The sequence below is a fragment of the Apis florea genome, unplaced genomic scaffold (genome assembly GCF_048593485.1).
Source record: "Apis florea isolate Af1SG1 unplaced genomic scaffold, ASM4859348v1 contig_3772_pilon, whole genome shotgun sequence".
Taxonomy (NCBI): domain Eukaryota; kingdom Metazoa; phylum Arthropoda; class Insecta; order Hymenoptera; family Apidae; genus Apis; species Apis florea.
In genome coordinates, this window is record NW_028256845.1 from 3,925,774 (window position 1) to 3,951,602 (window position 25,829).

The 25,829-nt window shown below is 32.0% G+C and overlaps 9 protein-coding genes and 2 long non-coding RNA genes across 28 annotated transcripts; 9 read left to right on the forward strand and 2 right to left on the reverse strand.

The window, feature by feature from the left end:
• Positions 1 to 144: 144 nt before the first annotated feature.
• Positions 145 to 18,592, reverse strand: LOC105737476 (uncharacterized). Of its 12 annotated transcripts, XR_015294424.1 has the most exons (20): positions 18,487 to 18,592; positions 17,402 to 17,565; positions 17,041 to 17,085; positions 15,758 to 15,944; positions 14,815 to 14,863; positions 12,129 to 12,292; positions 11,719 to 11,812; positions 11,411 to 11,621; positions 11,182 to 11,312; positions 10,697 to 10,795; positions 10,226 to 10,595; positions 7,937 to 8,193; positions 7,757 to 7,864; positions 6,921 to 7,134; positions 6,601 to 6,820; positions 5,666 to 6,264; positions 5,079 to 5,357; positions 2,247 to 2,400; positions 1,625 to 1,711; positions 145 to 509 (listed from the first exon to the last, which is right to left on the reverse strand). It is a non-coding gene; the product is annotated as an uncharacterized LOC105737476 (long non-coding RNA). The 12 variants fall into 12 exon arrangements; XR_015294425.1 differs by lacking the exon at positions 1,625 to 1,711 and having other exon boundaries at positions 495 to 509; XR_015294423.1 differs by lacking the exon at positions 145 to 509 and having other exon boundaries at positions 518 to 1,711.
• Positions 1,954 to 3,703, forward strand: LOC100867312 (odorant receptor 4-like). The gene is made up of 5 exons (XM_003691263.4): positions 1,954 to 2,978; positions 3,058 to 3,157; positions 3,223 to 3,333; positions 3,423 to 3,578; positions 3,649 to 3,703. Exons 1-5 carry the CDS (start codon positions 2,206 to 2,208, stop codon positions 3,697 to 3,699), a joined length of 1,191 nt encoding a protein of 396 aa, XP_003691311.2. The 5' UTR covers positions 1,954 to 2,205; the 3' UTR covers positions 3,700 to 3,703.
• Or13 (odorant receptor 13) lies at positions 3,951 to 6,046 on the forward strand. Its single transcript, XM_003691262.4, has 5 exons — positions 3,951 to 5,156; positions 5,248 to 5,347; positions 5,417 to 5,527; positions 5,617 to 5,772; positions 5,837 to 6,046. The coding sequence occupies exons 1-5, from the start codon at positions 4,402 to 4,404 to the stop codon at positions 5,885 to 5,887; spliced, it is 1,173 nt and encodes a 390-aa protein (XP_003691310.1). The 5' UTR covers positions 3,951 to 4,401; the 3' UTR covers positions 5,888 to 6,046.
• Or14 (odorant receptor 14) lies at positions 6,834 to 8,505 on the forward strand. 2 transcript variants are annotated; one of them, XM_003691261.4, is made up of 5 exons: positions 6,834 to 7,658; positions 7,723 to 7,822; positions 7,957 to 8,067; positions 8,145 to 8,300; positions 8,366 to 8,505. In XM_003691261.4, exons 1-5 carry the CDS (start codon positions 6,880 to 6,882, stop codon positions 8,414 to 8,416), a joined length of 1,197 nt encoding a protein of 398 aa, XP_003691309.2. In that variant the 5' UTR covers positions 6,834 to 6,879; the 3' UTR covers positions 8,417 to 8,505. The 2 variants fall into 2 exon arrangements, with proteins under 2 accessions (XP_003691309.2, XP_012350980.2); XM_012495526.3 differs by having other exon boundaries at positions 8,145 to 8,372.
• Positions 9,246 to 11,171, forward strand: LOC100866961 (odorant receptor 30a). Its single transcript, XM_012495511.3, has 5 exons — positions 9,246 to 10,114; positions 10,199 to 10,298; positions 10,368 to 10,478; positions 10,547 to 10,702; positions 10,772 to 11,171. Exons 1-5 carry the CDS (start codon positions 9,246 to 9,248, stop codon positions 10,820 to 10,822), a joined length of 1,287 nt encoding a protein of 428 aa, XP_012350965.2. The 3' UTR covers positions 10,823 to 11,171.
• On the forward strand, positions 11,609 to 14,938 carry LOC100872799 (odorant receptor 4). 2 transcript variants are annotated; one of them, XM_086915176.1, is made up of 5 exons: positions 11,609 to 12,396; positions 12,523 to 12,622; positions 12,679 to 12,789; positions 12,862 to 13,017; positions 14,822 to 14,938. In XM_086915176.1, exons 1-5 carry the CDS (start codon positions 11,609 to 11,611, stop codon positions 14,822 to 14,824), a joined length of 1,158 nt encoding a protein of 385 aa, XP_086771302.1. In that variant the 3' UTR covers positions 14,825 to 14,938. The 2 variants fall into 2 exon arrangements, with proteins under 2 accessions (XP_086771302.1, XP_003691420.4); XM_003691372.4 differs by lacking the exon at positions 14,822 to 14,938 and adding an exon at positions 13,093 to 13,223.
• LOC100872679 (odorant receptor 43a) lies at positions 16,873 to 19,146 on the forward strand. 2 transcript variants are annotated; one of them, XM_086915160.1, is made up of 5 exons: positions 16,873 to 17,669; positions 17,796 to 17,895; positions 17,952 to 18,062; positions 18,138 to 18,293; positions 18,374 to 19,146. In XM_086915160.1, the coding sequence occupies exons 1-5, from the start codon at positions 16,882 to 16,884 to the stop codon at positions 18,422 to 18,424; spliced, it is 1,206 nt and encodes a 401-aa protein (XP_086771286.1). In that variant the 5' UTR covers positions 16,873 to 16,881; the 3' UTR covers positions 18,425 to 19,146. The 2 variants fall into 2 exon arrangements, with proteins under 2 accessions (XP_086771286.1, XP_086771285.1); XM_086915159.1 differs by having other exon boundaries at positions 18,138 to 19,146.
• Positions 18,865 to 20,776, forward strand: LOC100866838 (odorant receptor 13a). Its single transcript, XM_003691260.4, has 5 exons — positions 18,865 to 19,835; positions 19,962 to 20,061; positions 20,131 to 20,241; positions 20,363 to 20,518; positions 20,591 to 20,776. The coding sequence occupies exons 1-5, from the start codon at positions 18,865 to 18,867 to the stop codon at positions 20,642 to 20,644; spliced, it is 1,392 nt and encodes a 463-aa protein (XP_003691308.2). The 3' UTR covers positions 20,645 to 20,776.
• LOC147656438 (uncharacterized) lies at positions 20,412 to 23,513 on the reverse strand. 2 transcript variants are annotated; one of them, XR_015294440.1, is made up of 6 exons: positions 23,388 to 23,513; positions 22,674 to 22,865; positions 21,979 to 22,118; positions 21,309 to 21,461; positions 21,035 to 21,223; positions 20,412 to 20,545 (listed from the first exon to the last, which is right to left on the reverse strand). It is a non-coding gene; the product is annotated as an uncharacterized LOC147656438 (long non-coding RNA). The 2 variants fall into 2 exon arrangements; XR_015294439.1 differs by having other exon boundaries at positions 21,035 to 21,461.
• On the forward strand, positions 21,427 to 23,116 carry Or19 (odorant receptor 19). The gene is made up of 5 exons (XM_003691259.4): positions 21,427 to 22,241; positions 22,320 to 22,419; positions 22,488 to 22,598; positions 22,677 to 22,832; positions 22,903 to 23,116. Exons 1-5 carry the CDS (start codon positions 21,427 to 21,429, stop codon positions 22,954 to 22,956), a joined length of 1,236 nt encoding a protein of 411 aa, XP_003691307.1. The 3' UTR covers positions 22,957 to 23,116.
• LOC100872564 (odorant receptor 10) lies at positions 23,222 to 25,749 on the forward strand. 3 transcript variants are annotated; one of them, XM_003691370.4, is made up of 6 exons: positions 23,222 to 23,342; positions 23,699 to 24,546; positions 24,658 to 24,757; positions 24,957 to 25,067; positions 25,130 to 25,285; positions 25,369 to 25,749. In XM_003691370.4, exons 2-6 carry the CDS (start codon positions 23,726 to 23,728, stop codon positions 25,417 to 25,419), a joined length of 1,239 nt encoding a protein of 412 aa, XP_003691418.1. In that variant the 5' UTR covers positions 23,222 to 23,342; positions 23,699 to 23,725; the 3' UTR covers positions 25,420 to 25,749. The 3 variants fall into 3 exon arrangements, 2 of the variants coding, with proteins under 2 accessions (XP_003691418.1, XP_086771280.1); XR_004224283.2 differs by lacking the exon at positions 23,222 to 23,342 and having other exon boundaries at positions 23,726 to 24,546; positions 25,135 to 25,285; XM_086915154.1 differs by lacking the exon at positions 23,222 to 23,342 and having other exon boundaries at positions 23,726 to 24,546; positions 25,135 to 25,749.
• The last annotated feature ends 80 nt before the right edge of the window (positions 25,750 to 25,829 follow it).

Here is a 25,829-nt window from a genome sequence, read left to right on the forward strand (position 1 = left end):
ATGATAATAATAATTTATTCATTTTAAATTTCATAAACGATACGATAAGGGATTACAAAAAATCTATTATTACTTACAAGTCATGCTAGAATTTATATATATTATTTGAATATTAAATTCTCTCACAATTGTTTGTATTGCATTGTATATGTATGTAGGATATTTTTCCAAACATTTAAAATTTTTCTTATCAAAAATTTTAATTTCAATTTTAAAAAATTATCAAATTAATAATAATATTCTTTGGTGGAAAATGATATATGTAAGAAGTTCGCGGATATTCTTGAATATCAGATGAATATCATAGAGTGAGTATAAATAATTGATTAAAAATTTGATATCGTATATGAATATTTTTTTTATATAGAAAATGATTATATTTATATTAATGGAGTGCATAACGATTGAAATTTGATTTCAGCTTTTTATTTCACGTTTTATTTTTGCGAGATTCTTGAATACGTGTATACAACTTGTGGTCATGAATATTGCCTTATGGTTGAATGATCCTAAAAAAAAAAAAAGAAATTATAGAATGATCATTTCTACGTATAATGTTAATTATATTTTAAGAATGAAAAAACAATAACAATGCAGCTTTAATATTTTATTTTATATTATATAAAGAATTTTTTGTATATTTTAATCATTTATTATACTAATTCAATTCTCATCGATAAAGTATAAACTGCATTTTGTCTTGAACATTCTTTTCAATGTTCAATAATTTAGCGCAAACATGCATCACGTTAAACTGATATTGCTTTTGGACGAAGAAAGCCTGGTATTTGATATTGATGATCATTATGTTCAATAAAACTAATGATGGTCAAAGTTATAGATATATATATATTTTGTCCATCATTGATGTACAAAGTATGAAAAAAATTATCATATAGCTTTCTGTTATTCATAAATCTTATGAAATAAAAAAATAATATAAATAAAGAGATAGAAATATGTTCTCTATTACAATATTTAGAAACAAAAATGTTTTCTCGATCATTTTTTTACGTATCTAAATTATTATTGCTAACTAATTAAATTATTGAACTTATTTTGTGTTAGATACTTTTAAAATACAATATCTCCTTTTGCTTTACATAGAAATTTAATATTCATCATATAAATTTTATTTTTTTGTACGTACATAACACTTGCATATTACTTTTTATCGAGATAATCTATTTTCAAATATCTTTAGTAATTGTATTGAAAAAATATTTGCAAGAATATGAAAACTGATTCTCTAATTTATTTACACGATTATTATACTTCGATTTTATTTATAATCTTTATTAAATTAGTTTTATAGATTAACTTTTCGGAGAGCAAAGAGGAGCACGTCCATTCTTCTCTATGTTTCGGAAATAATTCTATTAAATCGATATCACTAATATTGTTGACAATCGATTGTAGCTAAGCTCCGTGAATACTCGTAATAGTATCAACAAATTATATTTGCATAATAAAGCGTATGATACTGCAATTGAATGAAATTATATTGAACATAAGTGCATTTTCAAATTTACAGAGAGAGAGTTTCAAATCCGTTTTCATATTGTTCTTCTTCTATCTTACATGGAATTTTAATAATTGATTCATAATTATGTAGAAAACTTACTCCCTCACGAATATTAAACCCTTTTATATCTGTTTCACCAGAATGGTAATCAATCATCCTGCAAACTGTAAACTTTGGAAAACTTTTCTAGAAAATTACAAAAAATTATAGAAATATTATCGTAATTTTGAATTATCGCAGAATTAATAAAGTAAATATCAATTTTTTTCACATTACGTACATAAAATATTTCTTCAAATATTTTTAAAGTCATCATAAAAAAAAAAAATCATTCATTTATCCAATTATCGAAAACGTAAATACCACGACAAAATATCAATCGTTATCGCAACGAAACTTTTCATCCACAAAAGAAGAAAAAAAAAAAAAAATTCATCATAAAATTCAATCCATGCAAACGTATAATTTCAACTAATTTTCTTATCCTTTCGTATAAACTCAAATCTATTCTATAATTTCCTCGTGGATTAAAAACTGTTTCAATAACAGCGATTCATTTCTAAATTTGCGTATTTAATATTTCATATACGCAAGCGCGATGAAGTTCCCTAAAGGGGTGATATCATCGTGTGCAGTGGCATCAGTCACGTACAAGCTTTCATTCGATTAAAAAAAAAAAAATGGCCCGTATTCGAAACGCGAAGGAGGGCATAAGGCATACCTTTTGGTTTGCATATCCGTTCTCGAGAATGCTCGGCTACTGGCCATTGAGCGTCTCATCATCCACGTTCGCCAAAATCTCGAATTACGTTATAATTGTTCTCTCGTATTTGCTCACATTGATATTCATGGTCCCAGGCCTTCTCTACATATTTCTGAAAGTGAAAAACGGCAGGTCGAGGATTAAACTGCTGATGTCGCACATTAACGGGATCGTACAAATGGCCAAGTATACGATTCTATTGCGACGAACGAAGGAAATTGGCAAATTATTGGACGAGATAAGGAAGGATTGGATGATGGCCACGGAGGAGAATCGACAAATTTTCAGCACGAGGGCGTCCATCGAGCACAAGCTGACCATGGTAGTAGTGGTCACCATGTACGGTGGAGGTTTTTTTTACAGGGCGATCCTTCCAATTTCGAAGGGCAGAATCACTTTATCGAACAACGTGACTATAAGATTGTTACCTTGTCCGGGTTACTTTGGCTCCTTGGACGAGCAGGTTAGCCCCAACTACGAGATAATCTTCATCCTGCAAGTTCTCGGCGGATTCGTCATTTATACAGCTGTGTGCGGCACCAAGAGTATTTGTTTGATGCTGTGCTTGCATATGTGCGGTTTGTTGAAGATCTTGACGAACAAGGTGACGGAACTTACGAGTGACAAGGACGAAAAAATTGTGCAAGAGAAGATCGCGCATATCGTCGAGTATCAGACCAGGATCATAGAGTGAGTTTCGATAGAGAAACTCGACGAAGAATCGTTTAATAATAAGAAAGTAACGTGATCGAAATACGTTTCATTTCAGATTTTTGAATGAGCTTAACCAATTCGTGCCCTCTGTTTATTTTTTCGAAATTATCCTTGAAGTATTGATCATATGCATAATTGGATATTGTCTTATCACGGTACGAACGAAAGATTCAATGCATTGTATGGAAAATGACTATGATTTCAATAATATATCTTTTAGGAATGGGAAGACAACAATACTATGGCTACAGTAATTTTTGTTGTCTTCCAAATAACTTGCTTCATTGGCACGTTCGCAGTATGCTACGCAGGTCAACTTCTAGTTGACGAAGTATACCTTTTTATTATTATTTATGGATAAAAATAAATCAAATATTGCTCAACTGTTAGGATATTTATGAGAAATTTTATTTTCAATAGAGCGAGAATGTTAGACAAGCATGCAGCACATTGAATTGGTATCGATTACCTGTGAAAAAGGCGCGCAGCTTGATATTATTAATCATTATGTCGAATTATCCAATAAAAGTAACAGCAGGAAGAATTGTAGATGTGTCCTTAGTCACTTTTACTAGTGTAAGTATCAAAACTTTGGACTCGTGTTATTATTATTTTTTTTATATATTTTTTGTTACTTACTTTTTAGATCATTAAAAGTTCAGTGGGATATATGAATATATTACAACAAGTTACTTAAAATCGTACGTTTGTTGTTAGAAAACTACAATGAAATCTACTATACGATACGTTAGCCAAAAATGATATTACTATGTAGTACACAGCACTTTGTTCACTTTCCTTTCAAATCAAAATTTAAACTGCAATTACGAGAAAATTGTACAATTTTGTTCCTTCAGCATTTCACCCTTTGTATTTATTTTATATTTATCGCAACAGAGACGCAAACTTCGCAAACGATACAGTACCCTAGAAAATTATAAAAGATCATCGTTATAATTTGTGCATCATGCTAGAATTTACAATATATAATTGTAGATATTTTTCCAAATATCTTACAATTTTCTCAACCCAAACTTTAATTTCGATTTTGAAAAATTATCAGAATATATATTAATCGAAATAGTTGAAGTTTATGGAAAAATATCAAGGTACAATTACAAGTTTCTCCATGGGGTACAATTGATGCGATGCTAGGGATATACAGGGATAATTCCAATCAATTTTCTCATTCTTTCGTAAAAATTCAAATAGCCGTTTCGCAATCTTTTCATGCGTCACGATTATTCTAATAACAGCAATTCGCATTTGAATTTGCTTGAACATATTTAACATTTCATCACACGCAAGCGCAATGAAGTCTTTGGAAACGAGTATCATTTCTTCAACGTTGCCAGTCACGTACGAGCTCTGACTTGATCGTCGTTAAAAAGGGAAGTCAATGGGACAACCTTACTCCTTGAAACTCGTGTATCCGCTTTTGAAAATATTAGGCGCGTGGCCAAAATCCACGCCACCCTCCGTTTTATCAACGATACTGAAATGGTGTTTAATCTTTACCTGTTATCTCATTCAATTGATGGTCCTGATCCCAGGGATTTTGTACATTTTTTTGAAAGAAGCGAATTTGAGCGGGAAAATTAAAATGTTTGTCCCGCATATGAACGGTATCACGCAAGTGTGCAAGTATACGATTCTCCTACGACAAATAAAGGAATTTAATATAATATTAAAAGAGGTGAGGAGAGATTACTCGTTGGCCACCGACAAAAATATGTGGATTTTCACCACAAGGGCGTGCATAGGACACAAGATGATGATAGCAATAGCGATCACTATGTACACTTCTGGTGTCGGTTATCGGATGATTCTTCCATTCTTGAAAGGAAGAATTCTTCTACCGGACAACACGACTGTAAGATTGCTACCCTGTCCCGGTTACTACATGTTCTTCAACGAACAAGTTACACCGAATTACGAGATTATTTTTATCATCCAAGTTCTCGGTGGATTTCTCAACTATACTACTCTGTGCGGTACTACGGGAATTAGTACGATGCTTTGTCTACACACGTGCAGTTTATTGAAGATATTAATAAACAAGATGAACGATCTTACCTGTCAGTCTGATGATTGCGAGACAGTTGTGCGTAAGAAGCTCGCGGATATTGTTGAGTATCAGATGAAGATTATAGAGTGAGTATAGAAATGCTCGATAAAAAAAGGTTTGATATATGGGGAGAGATTGTATGTTCGCATTTATGGAGTGCATGAAATCTCATTTCAGCTTTTTAAATCACGTCGAACAGCTCACGTCTTATCTTTATTTTTGCGAAATTCTCGAATACGTGTGTGGAGCTTGCGTGATCGGATACTGCCTTATCACGGTACACGATCCTGAAACATAAATTATATAAGATAGTTATCCCTAGGGTGTAACGTTGGTCATGTTTTAGGAATGGGAGAACAGTAACGGTGCAGCTTTAATAGTTTATTTTATTTTGGAGTTCCTTTGTATATTTTGCACCTTAACGATTTGTTACATTGGTCAACTTCTCATCGACGAAGTACGTTATCGATTATTTTGTGCGAGTATAAATATAGTGAAAATATAACGTGAAATTGTATATATCATTTTAAATCTTGTTTTTTATAGAGCGATAGAGTCAGACGAATATCTATAACATTGGATTGGTATCGGTTACCTGTGAATGAAGCGCGTGGCTTGATACTGATTATTATTATGTCGAATTATCCAATAAAAGTCACAGCTGGCAAAATTGTAGACATATCGTTGATCACGTTCACCGATGTATGTGTATTTATATTAAATTTTCTTTATCCTCTTGACACATTATTCTAATTATATTTTCCAGATCGTAAAGACATCTGTAGGATATTTGAACATATTACGAACAGTTGTTTAAGCTCATTTTTTGGAACAAATACATGCGATACAACAGAAAGCAGTCAACTGAGATAATTTTCATTATTATTGTCATATTTTTATTTTCTTCTACTTTTTTTACAGAACTTTGCGTGTAACTTTCCCCTCGCGTATAGAACCCTTTCACATTTACTTCTACCATTCCAGTAATTATGGTTCAGTAAACTTTGCAACTAATAAAAAAATTTTTCTGGAAAATCGTAACTTTGTGAAAATTTACATGTTTAATTTCACCACAAGTACATTTCATATTCATAATACTTTGATATGCTTTTTATCATATGTGTATATGTGAAATATTCTTTATGACGAATTATTAATTTTCATATATATTCAAGGTATATAATTATACATATGCTGAAAAGAGTTATTAATTATTTTGCTTATTATTTTATTTTTTATTTTTTTTTTTTTCATGTTGTGAAAAATTAATATGATCAAACTATTTCTCTATATATAACAATAGCAAACGTGTTAGTTAAATATTTAAACTGTGAATTTTTACATAAACATTTATGAAAAATTCAAGTATTCAAAATTTGAATAAAATTTATATACTTAATATATAGAAATATACACGTACAAAATATTTAAATATATAAAATATATAAAAGATTCAACGTATTAAGAAACAAATCCATTCAGATTTTATTTTATTATTACTATACACCGTTGAATTCTGAAAAATATTACCTTATTGTTGGTGAACTTTTCTAAAACCGCTTTTAGAAAAAGAAATAGCAGATACTATAAAATTTCTCTCATAGGGAGCATGCATCGCGAGCAGCGGTAATTTCATCCAATTTTCTTATCCTTTTGTAAAAATTCAAAACTTTATTCCCCACAAGCATTAAAATCGTTTCATATTTGCGGATATTTAAATTTTTATAACACGCAAGCGCAACGAACTCTCCTGAAATCATTGATGTCCTCTGCCACAACATAGACAGTTCCATTCTATCGATCATTAAAATGTCTCGAGTACGGAAAGCGGAAAATGGGATGAGGCATACCGTGTGGTTCACGTATCCACTTCTGAGAATATTGGGCGCATGGCCAAACCGCGTCTCATCTTCCACACTTTCAAAGATTCTGAATTGGTACTTGATATTTACCTGTTACACGTTGCAATTAATAGTATTGGTTCCAGGATTTTTGCACGTATTTTTGAAAGAGAAGAACGGGAGAAAGAAGATGAAGATGATGATACCGCAGGTGAACGGTTACCTGCAATTATGCAAATATTCATTAGTGTTACGATGGACTAACAAGTTGAGAGTCTTATTGGACGAGATGAAGAAGGATTGGTTGAACACCACGGAGGAAGATCAATCGATATTTCGCGCGAAAGCGAATTTTGGTCACAGAGTGATGTCGATGATCGCGATCGTCACGTATAGCGCAGGTCTGGGTTATCGAACGATTCTTCCGCTTTCGAAGGGGAGAATCCTTTTACCGAATAACACGACTAAGAGATTGCTACCATGTCCGGGTTATTTCGTCTTTTTCAACGAGCAAGTTAGCCCGATTTACGAGATTATATTCATCATCCAAGTCCTCGGTGGACTCCTTACCTATACCATTATGTGCGGCACCATTGGCATGTGCGTGATGTTTTGCCTACACTCGAGCAGTTTGCTACGCATTTTATTGAATAAAATATGCCAGTTTACGAAACAATTGGATATGAACGAGGTGGTTGTGCACGAGAAAATTGTGGACATTGTGAAATACCAGACGAAGGTGAAAGGGTGAGTGAAGAGAAAAATGAAAATAGTTTAAGGGATGATGGGTAAAAGGTGATTTTGATTTCAGATTTTTAAAGAATGTTGAACAACTCACGACGTACCTTTTTCTTCTCGAGATCATGGTCGAAACGAGTATAGGGTGCGTGATTGGATACAATGTTGTTACGGTATAGATGAATGATTATCCGTTTATACTATAAACTTGTAATCTATGAAAATTAATCTGTGAAAATTATAGTGACAATTAAATTGTGCAAAAGGATAATAATGATCTTACTTACGACAATAGTTGTAATTTTAGGAATGGGAAGACAGTAATACAGCAGCTATAATAATCCACCTTATGATGCAAGCATCTATCGTCAGTTGCACATTCATAATGTGTTATGTCGGTCAAATTCTCATTGACGAAGTATGCCACTATATACAATGTTTCTCGTACTCTCGTGGTTGCCACAGAAGTTTTGTTTTAACCATTATTTTTGTCAGGGCAATAATGTAAGAAGAATGTCCATCACGATAGATTGGTATCGGTTCCCTGTAAAAGAAGCACGGAATTTAATATTAGTGATTATTATGTCATCTTATCCAGTAAAACTCACAGCAGGAAAAGTTGTAGACATATCCTTAGCCACTTTTACCGACGTATGTATCATAATATTAAATTGTGTTTCTCACATCTCGTACATGGCTCTGATTTTATTTTCCAGATTATAAAGACAACCGTAGGATATTTGAACATGTTGCAAAAAGTTACTTAAGTTGTTATCTTTTTTAAAATAGTCAAATATCTTTGCCGTCAATATTAGCCATTGTCCACTTGTAAACTTGGAAACCGGTAAAATTTTTTTTTTAAAAGATTTGAAGTATTATCGTAAGATTTTTACATAAAAATTTCCTTATAAACAGCATATGCAATTTGTAATTTCTTTTTTTTTAATTTTGCGCTTAATTTTACCCACAGCACTGATAAAATATGTCTTCCAAATCACGTTCATTTAAAAAGTCATCATTTTTATATTAAGTATAGAATAATGCTATTTTATATTTTTAATATATATAATTTTAAAAATCGATGTTACTGTCCCCGTTTTACGTAGAATTTTAATAATTGAAACACAAGAGTTCCCCTTTACTTACTATCACGGTAATAACCGTTCGTAAACCCGTGTATACTGTATGGACAGTGAAAAACGTCTGACGGAAACTAGAAATCATCGCAAACTCGAAGTCGTCAGATTTGCAAACGCTTACTTCACTTTTCCATGAAAATAATACACAATTCGATTTCTTCGAACATTATCACAACAAATATCATTTCTTTAACGATCAAAGATATCAACAGTATATCAGAAGAAAAAAAATTCTACTCTTTCGATACGCAATATCGTTTATTCATCGAAAAATCCATATTCTTTGAGGGAAGCTCAAACAGGTAATTTCGTCCAATTTTCTTATCCTTTTGTAAAAATTCAAAACCCTATTCCATAATCCCCGCATGTAAAAAAAAAAAAAAATTAAAATCGTTTCACGGTAATTCGATTCGACGTCGAATTCGCGGATATTTAAATTTTTAAACACGCAAGCGCAATGAAGTCTCGGAAATCATCACCGTTTCCAGTTACGCAGTGGAGTTACGCTCGAACCTATCATCCGTTCGACCGATCATTAAAAAAAATGTCACGAACAAGGAACGCGGAAGATGACATGAGACACACCATATGGTTCGCTTATATGCTTCTGGGAAAGTTGGGCGCATGGCCGAATCGCGCCACATCCTCCACGTTTTCGAAAACTTGGAAGAATTGCATTTTAATTTTTATGTGTTACTCCGTGCAACTAGTTATACTGATACCAGGCCTTCTGCATTTTTTTTTGAAAGAGAAAGACAGCAGGAGAAAGGTGAAGATATTGATACCGTTGATAAACGGTTACCTGCAATTGTGCAGATACTCGTTGGTACTACGATCGACGAACAAGTTATGCTACTTGTTGAACGAGATGAAGAAGGATTGGATGAACATCTCGGAAGAGGATCGCCTGATATTTCGTAAGAAAGCGAGTATCGGGCACAAACTGATGTCAGTGGTAGCGATCACTATGTACAGTGCAGGTTTGGGTTATCGAACATTCATCCCCATTTCGAAAGGTAGAATACTTTTGCCGGATAACACGACTATAAGATTGCTACCGTGCCCTGGTTATTATATATTCTTTAATGAACAAATTACTCCGAATTACGAGATAGTTTTCACATTGCAAGTCATCGGTGGACTACTTAGTTATACAATTATGTGCGGTACGACCAGTATGTGCGCCATGCTTTGCTTGCATGCGACCAGTTTGCTGCGTATTTTAGTGAAAAAAATAAACGAGCTTACGAAACAGTCGGATATCAACGAGAGTGCTGTGCATATAAAAATCACGGATATTGTTCGTTTTCAGACGAAAATCAAACAGTGAGTAAAAACGAAAAGAGAGAAAATTGATATTTTAATGTAGCTTAAGAGATTATGTGCATTGTAGCTGGAAGTTGATTTTAGATTTTTAAACGATGTTGAACACATTACCACGTATCTTTTTCTGCTCGAGATCATTGATGAGACAGGCATAGGATGCGTGATTGGATACTGCGCTATCACGGTATGAACTTTTTTTAAAGACAGAATTTCTTTCTTTTCTTTTATAAATGGTCCACTGGTAATATTTCAGGAATGGGAAGATAGCGATGCCACAGCTGCGATAATCTATCTTTTGTTAGAAGCATCTGTATTCGGTGTCACTTTCACGATGTGTTACGTTGGCCAAATTCTCATTGATGAAGTATATGAGTTTTGTTACGTATTTTGCACTCTTTTATAAAAAGTGTCACACGTTTAAACTTCATTCAGGGAAATAATGTAAGAAGAATGTCCATCACGATAGATTGGTACCGGTTTCCTGCGAAAGAAGCAAGGAATTTAATATTAGTGATCATTATGTCGTCTTATCCAGTGAAACTTACAGCGGGCAAAGTTGTAGACATATCTTTATCTACTTACACCGACGTACGTATCGAGAAATTAGATTTCTTCAATTTTTACATTAATTCTCCTCGTTCTAATTTTATTTTCCAGATCATAAAGGCAACGATGGGATACCTGAACATGTTAAGAAAAGTTACCTGAATTGTTATATTTTATAAAATAGTAATATATTTTTGAATTTAAAACGATTTTTCTAGGAAATTAAAGAATTATATTATCGTAAAATATTTATATATAATTTTCCCACAATTTTTACGATATTAATTCTTGCAATTGCTATTACGATAAAACTCTTGAACCATACTAATACGCGTAAATTGTTTTCTCACGAAGATGATCATTCGATTAGAGTAACAATCATTTAGTATTTCACTACGAAATTGTTTCAACTTACATTCGAAACAGACAAAAAAACCTTACCATGTTACTTTCTATGTTTTACGCAGAATTTTAATAATTGAACCATAACTGTAGAACGTAATTTGTTCCCCTTTACTTACCATAGATAATAACTGTTCGTATTTGTTCGCAAACTTTACAAACAACGTTTATTGAAAACTTCAAACTATTGCAAACGTGATATCAGATTTTTAAATATGTACCTCAATTTTCTGCAATCCCATGAAATCTTCTATAAACAATTATATATTGACAATTCTAGAATTTCCTTTTTTTTAATTTTCAAAAACAAGAAATATTCAATTTAAAAAATTCCACTCGTGGCAATACCTTCTGTCCATAGACTAACTTGCGCCATTTGCGGAAAGTTGAAACGGGTAATTTCAACCAATTTTCTATTCTTCGATAAAATTGGTTTCAATGATATGAATTCAACGTTGAATCCACATACGCAAGCGCAACGTCCCATACCAAAGCGAATCCTGTTTTGCTATACGCGCGTGATCAGTCACATCGAAGTATTCAGTCATGGAAAATATATCTGGAACAGCAAAGGCGGAAGAGGATTTGAAATACGCCACGAGATTCGTGAAACCGATTTTGGGGACGATCGGTGCATGGCCGATTTCACCTTCTACCTCTTTCTTTTCAAAAGTACTCCAAAGATTGGGGCATATATTCACATATTTCCTTTTTTTTCTGATAATGATTCCAACTCTGATGTACGTGTTCCTGAAAGAGAAGAACAACAAGGTGAGGTTGAAGCTCGTGAGCCCGATTATTAACTGCAGCATGCAGTTCTTCAAATACACTATCATTCTTTGGCGAAGAAAAAAAATCCAGGAAGGGTTACACGCGATCAGACATGATTGGATACAAGCCACGGAAGAGGAGCGATTGATTTTTCGCTCGAAAGCGAAGATCGGAAGGAGGGTTGTCTTGATCGCTGCGTTCACTATGTATGGCGGTGGTTTATGCTATCGGACGATCCTTCCCCTTCTAAAGGGAACCATTATTACTGCTGACAATGTTACTATTAGACCGTTACCTTGTCCCAGTTATTTCGTTCTTATAAACGAGCAACAATCGCCGATTTACGAGATATTGTTTGTGCTACAAGTTATGGCTGGAATGGCAATTTACGCTGTGATCAGTGGTACCTGTGGTATTTCCGCATTATTGGTCCTTCATGCGTGCAGTATGCTGAGGATCCTAGTGAATAAGATAAAGAAATTAGTGGATAAATCAGATACGTGTGAAGTGGTGCTGCAAAGAAAGATCATGGATATTGTTGAATATCAAATGAAAATAAAGAGGTGAGTGAAAATTATGTGAGATTGATAAATTTAAAGTAAGAATTGAGATAAAACGAACGAGAAAGAGAAGAAGAAGAGAGATTTTTAGTTTTAATACGATTTAAATTCATATTGTTTTTTTAACAGATTTTTAAAAAACATTGAAACAGTTACAGAATACATATGTTTAATCGAAATGATCGGTGGTACGTGTCTGATCTGTCTTGTGGGTTATTCTATTCTAATGGTATGAACACGTTAAATATTACAAATTTTTAGAAATATAGGATAAATATATTTTAGGAATTGGAGAATAGTAATACAATGGCTGTCATGGTTTATATCACGTTACAAATATCTATCATCTTCTGTGTTTTTATACTTTGTTACATTGGACAAATGCTTGTAAACGAGGTACGATATTATTTTCATTTTTCAACCTATATTTGATTTTTTTACATTTATCCTAAATAACTTTGTTAACAGAATTACATTGTAAGCCAAGCATCAAGTACAATAAATTGGTATCGCCTTTCGATCAAAAATATGCGTTGCTTGATATTAATTATCGCTATGTCTAATTATCCAATGAAACTCAAAGCTGCCAAAATGATGGAAATGTCTTTAACTACTTTCACCGATGTAGGTATCAAAAAATTAAATCTCATTGAAAAATTAAATTTATGAAATTGACATATTTTTTAAATGACTTCATAGGTTATGAAAATGTCAATGGGATACTTAAACATATTACGTGAAGTCATTTAAAATATTATTACTTACGCACAAGTTTCCCATTAAATATTATGTAGAAACAATTTTATATCACATATTCTGGCTTTTTTAATAAGAAAAGAACTCGGCAATGTCCGATGATGTGTCTTCTTCACTTTGTGTACAATTTATTTTACAATTTATTTTATTATATCTGATCCAAATACGTCTCCGACGTATAATATATTCGAAAATTATGCAACATCGAAAAGAAAAAATAATGTTTCAAATTTATCCAAAATTTAAATAACTATGAAGCGTGTCTCAAAGATCGAACTGTAACTTTATTATACTTTACTCATATCCCTTCGAAGAGAATATGGTAATCATATATTCGTACCCGTTCTATGATTTTTTCCTTCGCTTTTGAAAAATCAATTTCTAAACTTATGATTATCGTCAATGAAAATACACAAGGGGAAAACAAATAGAACACTTCTTCTTTCTACTTTCCACTTCTAGTTTCTAACCTAACTGCGCAAGCGCATGATCCAATCAAACTTTTCGAATAATTCGATCAATCGATAGAACTGTCATGAGTAATATTCTCGAATCATGAACGGGGGAAAGTTGATGTTTGAGAAAAAATGCCAATTACAAAAATGATTTAAACTTTAACATACATATGAATATTGAAATCAGCCTTTGTACGAAATCTCCAGATTATTCTTGGTTAGAAACGTTAGAATCTGTCTGAATCTTTTGCGAACAATCAACAAAGAATATGAAGAAATATCAAGAGGATCATAAAATAATATTGAAAAACGCGAGTTTCAATTATCGATTGATCGTGATCTGCTTTCATGCATGGAGGGATGATTTTCTATTATATCATTTTACCGTTCACTCGTACGAAGATCGTGGAAAAGGGTAGTAATTTAATTTAAGAGGGTAGTAAAAGGGTTTGCCCTTTTCCGAAGATTCTCCTACATGCTTGTCATAGTACAATCAATGAAATTCGCTATATGATACAGTTATTGTGTAATATCATAGTCCCTGCTTGTAGCTTGGCTATGCTTTTTTGTGATACATGCGTGCAGACAGTTACAGATTTTGATGTCTTGGTTTGAAAAAATATTGAACTGAAGGAAGAACAATAACGAAAACTTGGTTGTATTCGGATAATAATAAACATGTTCGGATAATCAAATGAGATAAGATTATAATTTTTGTTTTTTAATGAAAAATTTTTATGAATGAATAAGTAAATGTGTAATATTTATTTGTCTATGAAAAATATAAAAAAAAGATATTGCGTAAAGATTTTTGAAGAAAATATATTTATCGAAATATTTTACTTTCATAGCGAAGAACCTCCTGTACAAGATATCATTGATGAGAAATCGCAGGGTGCATTTTGAATATATGTTTCCTTAGATATTATTCAATGATGGTATGTTATTACGAAAAATTATTTGGAAATTATGATCGTTAATTCGATTAATTTCTTCTCTAGAAATGGGACATGAAGTAAGCTGTCAGTGTGTAATATTTTTATATTTTGTCATCGATAAACTTTTAACAGAGCAAGTACTTACTTTTTTTCAAAATTTGTCACTGCTCTATATGTAATCATAAACTTATGTCATTGTTATATATTTATATGTCATATTGTTCTATTTTTAATGTATAAGAATTTAAAAAAGATTAAATTAAATACTTTACCAAACAGTGAAGATGAACGAGAAGTCTTACATCTTTCAAATGGAATGTGCTGGAAGAAAAGTATTACCACATCATTGATAATTTCGATGTCCTATTCTACACTATCAAAATGATCATTGGCAACATCATCGAATATTATTAATAGCTTCGATATCGTAAGTGTTTCACATTTAAATTATAATAAATGAATATATATTTTATTAAATATTATAAATCATTAAAAATCATTTATATATTGAACATATTAAGAATATTGATAACTTAAAGCTTTCTTTTAATACTATTAAGTTTAATTAAGTATTAGTAAACTATTTGATAATAATGTAATTGCAATTTTCTAATAATAAAATAATAAAAAAAGTATAGTAAATATATGAATATTTTTTATAAAAATATATTGTATCAAAGATTAAATGAAAAAGAAAAAATTTTTATTCAATTTAATCCTTGACAATCTACTTTTCAATCTATGAATTTTATTTACTGTTTAAAAAAATGAATTTTTTATTATTACTTATTTCTATAACAATATAAAAAATATAGACATTTCACATATAAATTAAATTGCATCAATTGCCGAGAAGTTATTATATTTTAATCATTGTAATATTTAATTTATCAATAGAATTTATAGTCTAAAATATGTGGTGCAACTATTTGTCAATGCTTTCAATAATATATTAAATAATTATTATTATATTCATACATTATAATTATTGAAAAAAATAAAATTTAATATATTAATATATCTAATATCTTTTTCTGTTCGAGATCATTGATGAGATGATATAAAATGAATGATTGAATATGATGCTATCAGGATATATACAAAGTTTCTTCCGAAAATAGAATATTTTTTTTTCATTTTTGAATAATTTGTAATATATCATTAGTAATGTTTTAGAAATAAAACATAAAAAGACAAAATGCTGTGATAATCTACCTTTTGTTAGAAGCATCTGAATTCGGTCTTACTTTTACGAATAAAACGATGTGTTATGTTGGTCATCAACTTCTTATTAGTAAAGTATATTTACTTTATTCTACATGCTTTCATGACAAATATCGCACATGTTTAAATTTCATTCAAAATAATAATATCAATTGGTTGACATACTTGTATTAATTTCCTGTAACAGAAACACAAAATTTAAAATTAGTGATTATGTCGTCTTAATGACACTCATATCAGAAAAAGTGTTTTAGCTATTTTTATTTATCTATACTGATTTATATATCAGAAATGAAATTTGAGTTTTCCATTTTGTACATTAAGTTTTTAGTTAATTTTTAAATTAATTTTCAGCTTGACATAAGTTTCCCATATAAATGCAAATGATTTTTCTGAAAAATTACAGAATTTTATTATTATAAAATACAATTTGTTATATTCAATCTGCAACAGTTGCTATTACGATAAAATTTTTTTTATCATATTAATATGCTTTTCAGTTTAAAAAACGATCGTTCGATCAAAGTAACAATCATTTTGTAATTGAAACAGACAACTTCAAAAATCGCTATCTTACTTTCTATGCTTTACGTAGAATTTTAATAATTGAAACGCAAATTGTAGAATCTCATGGTATATTTCAGAAAATGCAACTTGTTCCCCTTTACTTACCATCCAGATAATAACTGTTCGTAATCTGTACAAACTTTACAAACAGCATTTATTGGAAACTACAAACCGCTGTGATATTGTCAGACTTTTAAATATATATCCCGATTTTCTTTGAATCCAATGAAATTTTCTATAAACAATTATTCGTTAATACTTTTTCAATTTTTTGAAATATTTTCACAATATCTAATTCAACTATCAAAGACAAGAATCGTATATCAATCACAAAATTCTCGTCGCAATACTTCAGTCCATGGAATAACTTGCATCATTCGTGGAAAATTGAAACCAGTAATTTCAATCAATTTTTTACTCTTCCATAAAATTGATTTCAATGACATGAATTTAACGCTGAATCCATATACGCAAGCGCAATATTCCATACCAAACCGAATTCCAGTTTTGCTATACACGCATGACCAGTTACATCGAAGCATTCAGTCATGAAAAATATATCTGGAACAGCAAAGGCGGAGGAGGATTTGAAATACGCCACGAGATTCGTGAAACCGATTATGGGAATGATCGGTGCCTGGCCGATTTCACCTTCTACCTCTTTTTTTTCAAAAGTACTCCAAAGATCGAAACATATATTCACATACTTCCTTTTTTTCCTGATAATGATCCCAACTCTGATGTACGTGTTCCTGAAAGAGAAGAACAACAAAATGAGATTGAAACTTATGCCACCGATTATTAACTGCAGTATACAGTTCTTCAAATACACGATCATTCTCTGGCGGAGGAAGGAGATCCAAGAAGGATTATACGCGATCAAACATGATTGGATAAAAGCCACGGAAGAGGAGCGATTGATTTTTCGCTCGAAAACGAAGATCGGAAGGAGGGTAGTTTTGATCGTGGCATTCACTATGTACGGTGGCGGTTTATGCTATCGAATGATCCTTCCCCTTCTGAAGGGAACGATCGTCACTGCTAATAACACTACGATTAGAGCATTACCTTGTCCCAGTTATTTTCTCATTTTGAACGAGCAACAGTCGCCGATTTACGAAATATTGTTCGTGCTGCAAATTATAGCCGGAATAGCGATTTATGCGGTTATCTGCGGCTTCTGCGGCATTTTTGCTCTGCTAGTTCTTCATGCATGGAGTATGCTCAGGATCCTAGTGAATAAGATAAAGAAATTAGTGGATAAATCAGATATGTCTGAAGTGGTGCTGCAAAGAAAGATCATGGATATTGTTGAATATCAAATGAAAATAAAGAGGTGAGTGAAAATTATGCGAGATTGATAAATTTAAAGTAAGAATTGAGATAAAACGAACGAGGAAAAGAAGAAGAAGAGAGATTTTTAGTTTTAATACGATTTAAATTCATATTGTTTTTTTAACAGATTTTTAAAGAACATTGAAACAATTACAGAATACATATGTTTAATCGAAATGATTGGTAGTACGTGTATGATCTGTCTCGTGGGTTACTGTATTTTAATGGTATGAATACGTTAAATATTACAAATTTTTAAGAATATTGAATAAATATATTTCAGGAATGGGAGAATACTAATACAATGGCAATCGTAATCTATATCACGATACAAATATCTATCATCTTCTGTGTTTTTATACTTTGTTACATTGGACAAATGCTTGTAGACGAGGTACGATATTTCCTTTTTTTTCAACCTGTATTTAATTTTCTTAATTTAATTTATCCTGAATAATTTTGTTAACAGAACTACATTGTAAGCCAAGCATCAAGCACCGTGAATTGGTATCGTCTTTCCATTAAAAATATGCGTTGCTTGATACTAATTATCGCTATGTCTAACCATCCAATGAAACTCAAAGCTGCCAAAATGATGGAAATGTCTTTGATTACTTTTACCGATGTAAGTACGAAAAAAGAATTAAATTTACGAAAAATGAAACTTATAAAATTAACATATATTATAAATATATAATTTCATAGATCATGAAAGTTTCAATGGGATATTTAAATATACTACGTGAAATTATTTAAACAATTATACATGTACATATGTTTCTGTTGTTAAAAATTATAGAGGAATGATTTTATATTACATGGCCTGGCTTTTTTTAATAAAGAATACTCCTGTCAGTGAACGATCACGCATCTTCTTCAGTTGTGCACAATGTGTTTTACACGCAGTATCTGACCCAAGCATAATAATCGTATAATAACTATTCGTAAATTATGTTTATACGAAAAGAGAAAGTAATGTTTCGAATGTATTTAGAATTAAAATATCCATGAAGCGTGGCTGAAAGATCTAACTAAAACTTTATTCGCATCCCCTCGACGGGAACACGATAATCATACGTTCGTTCCTCGTTCTATGATCTTTTCCTCCGCTTTTGAAAAATCCATTTCTAAACTTATGATTATCGTCAACGACTAAAAATACGCAAGCGGAAAACATTTATCGAGAAAACTCTTTCATGGAAAATTGCACAAAAATCGAAACAACAACAAACAGAACTTTCCACCCCGAGTTTCTAATTTCACAGCGCAAGCGCACAATCTTACAAAACTTTTCGAACCATTCGATTAGTCGACGATGGAATTGTTATCAGTCTGCTTCTCGATATCCAACCATGAACGCGGAAAAGTTGATATTCGAGGGAAAACCTCGCAACGCCAATTACAAGAACGATTTAAGCTTTAACGTACGATTGAACGTCTGGACGTTGAGAACAATCGGCACTTGGCCAAGATCCCCCGATCATTCCTGGTTAGAAACGCTGGAACACGTCTGTGTAAATCTTTTCTGCTACGAACTACTCGCGTTCATCCTGATCCCGTGCAGTATGTATATCATTCTCGAGATCAAGGACTTTTACAACCAGCTGAAACTCGGTAGCGCGCTCAGTTTCTTCTTGATGGCGGTGATGAAGTACTGCGTCTTCATTATTCGCGAGGACGATATACGTAAATGCGTGGAACTGATCGAAAACGATTGGAAGAACGTGAGATATCAAGAGGATCGTAAGATAATGTTGGAAAACGCGAGTTTCAGTCGTCGATTGATCGTAATCTGCGGCACTTTCATGTACGGAGGGGTGGTTTTTTATTATATCGCTCTGCCGCTCACTCGAGCGAAGATCGTGGAAGAGGGTGGCAATTTAACGTATAGACGGCTGGTTTACCCTTTTCCAAAGGCTCTTCTAGACGCTCGTCACAGTCCAATCAATGAAATTTGCTATATCATACAGTTGTTGTCTGGATTTGTCGCGCATAATATCACGGTGGCCGCTTGTGGTTTGGCTGCTCTTCTCGCGATACACGCGTGTGGACAGTTACAGATTTTGATGTCTTGGCTGGAAAAATTAGTGGACGGAAGGAAGAACGATAACGAGAACTTGGATCAGAGATTGGCTAATGTTGTGAAACAACATGTTCGGATAATCAAGTAAGATAAGGTTATAATTTTGTTTATTGATGATTTTTGTGAACGAATAAATAGAATAAATGAGGATATTATTCAAAATTCAAAAAGGTTTTTGAAGTGAAATGTATCTTTATGAAAACATTTTAGTTTCATAGCTTTAACGGAAGATCTGCTGCACGAGATATCATTGATAGAAGTCGTGGGGTGTACTTTGAATATATGCTTTCTTGGATATTATTCCATGATGGTATGATATTACCAGAAGAATTGTTTGGAAATTGTGATCGTTATTTAAATCGATCAATTTCTTCTCTAGGAATGGGACTCGAAGCAACCTGTCAGTGGTGTCACATATATAATATTACTTATATCTGTCACGTTTAATATTTTTATATTTTGTTATATCGGTCAACTCTTAGCAGAGCAGGTACTCATTTTTTTTTTTTCAAAATTCGTCACTGCTCCACATAAATTTGTATCACTTGTTGTTTCTACTTTTAATGTATAAAAGTTTATAAAAGGATTAAGCTATTTAAATACTTTACCAGACAGTGAAGGTGGGCGAGAAGTCTTACATGATCGATTGGCATCGAATGCCTTGGAAGAAAAGTCTTGCCATACCATTGATGATCTCGATGTCCCATTCGACCACCAAGATCACTGCTGGCAACATTATCGAACTTTCCATCAGCAGTTTTGGTGACGTAAGTACTTCATAAGTGAGTGATAATCTGTAAACATAAGTTTCTGTTGTAAATTTTTATCAAATACTGCAGGTCATCAAGACTTCAGTCGCGTACTTGAATATGCTACGAACATTCACAACCTAATGATTTCTTTAAAATAATGTCATAAATAAATTCTTACACTGAACATAGACAAAATATAGATATATAAAAAAAATATATCACACATACCTGCCTTTCTATAAAAATATTTTATTATAGATTAAAGAGAAAAATTTTCTTTTAAGTCAAATAATTAACAATATCGTAACTGAGTAACTTTTTATGCCGATATTTCTAAAAAAAATTAACATAGATATTATAAAAGAATAAAATCTTATAATAAAAACAAATATATTAAGAAAAAATTCAAAATTTACTTTAAAAAAGTTACACTTAAAAATATTTTCTTTTAGAATAAAAATCAGAATTACATTTAGCACGAAATATCGGCAACGCAAAAGTAAAGATAAAAATTATAAAAAAACGATTTACCACGTCATTAAAAAAAGAAATATTCTTCCCAATATTCAATCTTCTATTCTATAGAATCAAACTTTATTTTCCCTGACGTACGCACAATAATACGGTAATAACATGTTTCTCCCTCGTTCTGTGATTTTCTCCTTGTCTTGAAAAATACATTGCGAAACTTGCGGTTATCGTCAACTGCGATGATCACAACTGAAAATATATTACTTGAGGGTAACTGAGAAAAGTACGTAGGTAATTCTATTAAATTAAACCAGTAAATATAAACATCACTTGCCTTTTCCATTTTCTAAACTAATTGCGCATGCGCAGTTAGATTCAGTCAAACGTTTTCAAACAGCCAACCATCGATAGAGTTGACTGATCAGTAACTTTCCGACATTCGATGTTCGAAGATGAACATGGAACATTTCGTTATCGAAGAGAAATCCTACAACGCAAATTACAAGAACGATTTATGCTTCAACGTACAATTAAATGTGTGGACATTGAGAACGATTGGAACCTGGCCAAAATCGCTGGATCGTTCTTGGTTAGAAACCATCGAACACGTCTGTCTATGCTTTTTCAATTACATTTTACTCGCGTTCATCCTGATACCCGGTGTTATGTACTTTCTTCTCGAGATGAAAGATTTTTACGATCAAATGAAACTCGGTAGCGCGCTCAGTTTCTTTCTGATGGCGGTGATGAAAATCTGCGTCTTCATCATTCGTGAAAACGATATACGTAAATGCGTAGAATGCATTGAAGACGATTGGAAAAATGTAAAGTATCAAGAAGATCGTAAGATTATGTTGGAAAACGCGAGTTTTAGTCGTCGATTGATCGTAATTTGCGGCGCTTTTATGTACGGAGGGGTGGTTTTCTATTATATCGCTTTGCCGTTCACTCGAGGGAAGATCGTGGAAGAGGGTGGTAATCTAACGTATAGAAGACTGGTTTACCCTTTTCCTAAGGCTCTCCTAGACGCTCGTCGCACTCCTGCCAACGAACTTCTGTACACAATACAGTTGTTGTCTGGGTTTGTCGCGCACAATATCACGGTTGCCGCTTGTGGATTGGCTGCCCTTCTTGCGATGCACGCCTGCGGACAATTGCAGATTTTGATGTCTTGGTTGGAAAAATTGGTCGATGGAAGGGAAAACGACGACGAGAATCTGGATCAGAGATTGGCTAATATCGTGGAACAACACGTTCGAATAATCAAGTAATGTGACGATTTAAATTTTATACGATATTAAAGAAATTGAAATTGAGTGTGAAATCTTTTATAATAATTTTTCAGTTTTATAGCTTTGACGGAAGATCTTCTTCAGGAGATATCGTTGGTAGAAGTTGTGGGTTGTACTATAAATATATGTTTCCTTGGGTATTATTCGATGATGGTATAATTTTACGAAGATACATATGAATTTACGAATCAAAATATTAATTTCCGATTTTTTTTCTTTAGGAGTGGGATTCTAAGCATCCTATTAGAGGTGTGACGTATATAATATTGCTTACATCCGTCACGTTTAATATTTTCATATTTTGTTATATCGGTGAACTTTTAGCAGAGCAGGTATACTTTTTGCCAAATTACATTTCGATGACAATAATTTATTAAAAAATAAAATTTTTAAAAAATATATTTTACCAGACTGTGAAAGTTGGCGAAAAGTCTTATATGATTGATTGGTATAGAATGCCGTGGAAAAAAAGTTTGGCCATCCCTTTGATGATTTCTATGTCCCGTTCAACCACGAGGATCACCGCTGGCAACATTATTGAACTTTCTATTAGCAGTTTCGGTGCCGTAAGTGCCTCAAATTTAAGACAATTATTCATTCTGTAAATATATAATATTTTTATTGAATGTTATATAGGTCATCAAGACTTCATTTGCATACTTGAACATGCTACGAACATTGACAAGTTAAAAGTTTCTTTTAATACGATAAACATCAGTGATAATTACAATAGCAATTTTCATATTAAGTAATAGAAAAAGTATAATACGGATATATCGTATATATACTTTTTATAAAAATATATTGTATAATCAAAGATTAAATGAAAAAGAAAGAATTTTTATTTAATTTAGTTATTGACAGTACACCTACGAATTTTTTTTATTATTTAAATAGAATTTGTTACTATTAATCTGTTACTTATTATTTATAATAGTATAGAAAAATATGAGATATTTTACATATAAATTGCAAAATATTGACGAGAAGTTTTATTATACTTTGATCATCGTAATTTAATTCATCAATGGAATTTATAATCTAAAATATAAAAATACTTGTCAACACTCAATAATGTAAGTATCAAATAATAATTATTATATTTATATATTAATACTTACTATTAATAAAAAAACCTCCAACAAAAATAAATAAACGAAAGAGTGCACCGGTAAATCCGTGAAAAAATAATCATCCATAAATTGATTTCTTAAAATCATACAACTGACGTTCGCTGATATTCCAAACAATCAATTTATCGATGTTCTGCTATCATCACTTCTTCTATTCTTATAATGCATAATGTAAAAATCTGAACTTCGTGGAAGGGTTGAAACTAAACTACTTTTATTCTCCCTTCCGACGGAAATCAGAAATTAAGCGCAAGCGCAATGTTATGTTTCCTTTGAACTACCATTACCATTCCTTTTAGTATTAGACGAGCCATCGAGTATCAAAGATGCAAAAATCAAAAGACAAGGCAAACACAGCCAATCAGAAATTCTACTCGACAGACTATGAATACCAGAAAAACGTGAATCTGAGCATTGAATACAATCGTTGGTTATTAAAACCAATGGGTGTTTGGCCAAATTCGTATACATTACGATCGAAAGATTATCTGTATTGGCTTATAAATATCGTCTGTTACTCTTTAATCAGTTTCCTCTTCATTCCTTGCACGCTATATCTGTTCCTTGAAATTGAAGATTTTTACGGCAAACTGAAACAATTCGGTCCTTTGATCTTCTGTATGATGGCATTCGTAAAATATTATTATCTAATTGCCCACAAAACCGATATTCGCGAATGCGTGGAAAGGATCAAGTGGGATTGGAAGAACATCACATACGCAAAAGACAAAGAGATCATGATAACTTATGCGAATTTTGGACGAAAGCTGGTGGTCGTTTGTACGTTTTTCATGTACAGTGGCTTCGCCTTTTATTACATCGCCATACCGATCAGCGTGGGCAGAGTCAAAACGGATAATCTCACCTTCATCCCTTTGGTGTTCCCTTTCTCGAGATTCATCGTCGATACCCGTTACAGCCCGACCAACGAAATTGTATTTTCCATCCAATTGATGGCCGGTGCTTTGATGCATGGAATCACATCGGCTGCTTGCAGTTTAGTGGCTACATTTGCGGTTCATGCTTGCGGCCAGATGCAGGTGTTGATGAACTGGTTGCAACATTTGATAGACGGCCGATTGGACATGGACGAGCGTTTGGATGGTAGAATCGCGGACGTCATATGCCAACATGTTCGAGTCCTAAAGTAAATCAATTTATTGTAATTATATATACGTTTTATAATAATTTTTAACATTGCTTCGAATTGTTTGTTTTCTAATGCAATGAATTTAAAAAAGACGATCGATTATTTCAGATTTTTGGCGCTTACCGAAAAAACTCTACAGCAAATTTCTTTCACCGAGTTTTTGGGTTGTACGCTAGATATATGTCTGGTTGGATATTACGTTATTATGGTATGATTGCCTTGACAATTTAGATTTAAGTCATTATTCTTAAAAGAATTGCCGAGCTTTGTTTATTAGCTATAGATTATTTATCTATTTTAAAATTAAGGATCAATGGTCTACAGATTTAAAATTGATCTTTGATTTTAATGATCTACAATTCTGAAACGTATCGATTCTCATTTACATAAATTTAATTCAATTATAGGAATCGAAATCGAATGATGTCACGAGCGTAATAACCTACGTAATTTTACTTATATCACTTACGTTCAATATTTTTATATTTTGTTATATAGGCGAGATCGTTGCTGAAGAGGTAAGTTTTTTTGTAAGATTTTTGTAAAATGTTTTGACATTAATAATATGATATTGCGACAGTGTAGGAAAATTGGCGAAATATCGTACATGATCGAGTGGTACCGATTGATGGGGAATAAAAAGCTTTTTTGCATTTTAATCATCGCAATGTCTAATTCCTCGATAAAATTGACAGCTGGAAATATCGTGAATTTATCTATCAGCACATTTACCGACGTGAGTATCGACTTATTTTCATAATTTTTTTTCTTTCTGTCTCTTTTTTTAGACTGATTTCCATATTTGATTTTAATAAATAGGTGGTTAAGACAGCGGTAACTTATTTAAACGTACTTCAAAAAACAACTTGAAAATTTCTAAGTATGTTTTTTTATATTCATTGATGTGCGTGTTTAAAAAATCTTTACTGTTATATACTCGTTTTATATTTGTGCTTTTTATATATGTTGTTCCAAATAATGAGTGATTGTTGATTGTCTTGAATGTTGAACATATTTTCTATCATTTAAAAGGATGTAAAAAATCATGTTTTATAATGATGTTAATAATAAAAAAATGTTGCAGATAAATTAATTGTATTGCTATATGTTATATTTATGTTATATTCTTTCAATCTCAATTTTGCTTACCATTTTGTTTCGTGTAAGAAAGAATAATAAAATAGACAATACTTCCAAAAATTACAGAAAACTTTAAAAACTATTACAACCCAAACACTCGAACTTAAAAAAGTAAATAAATTAAATACAAAATTTATAAA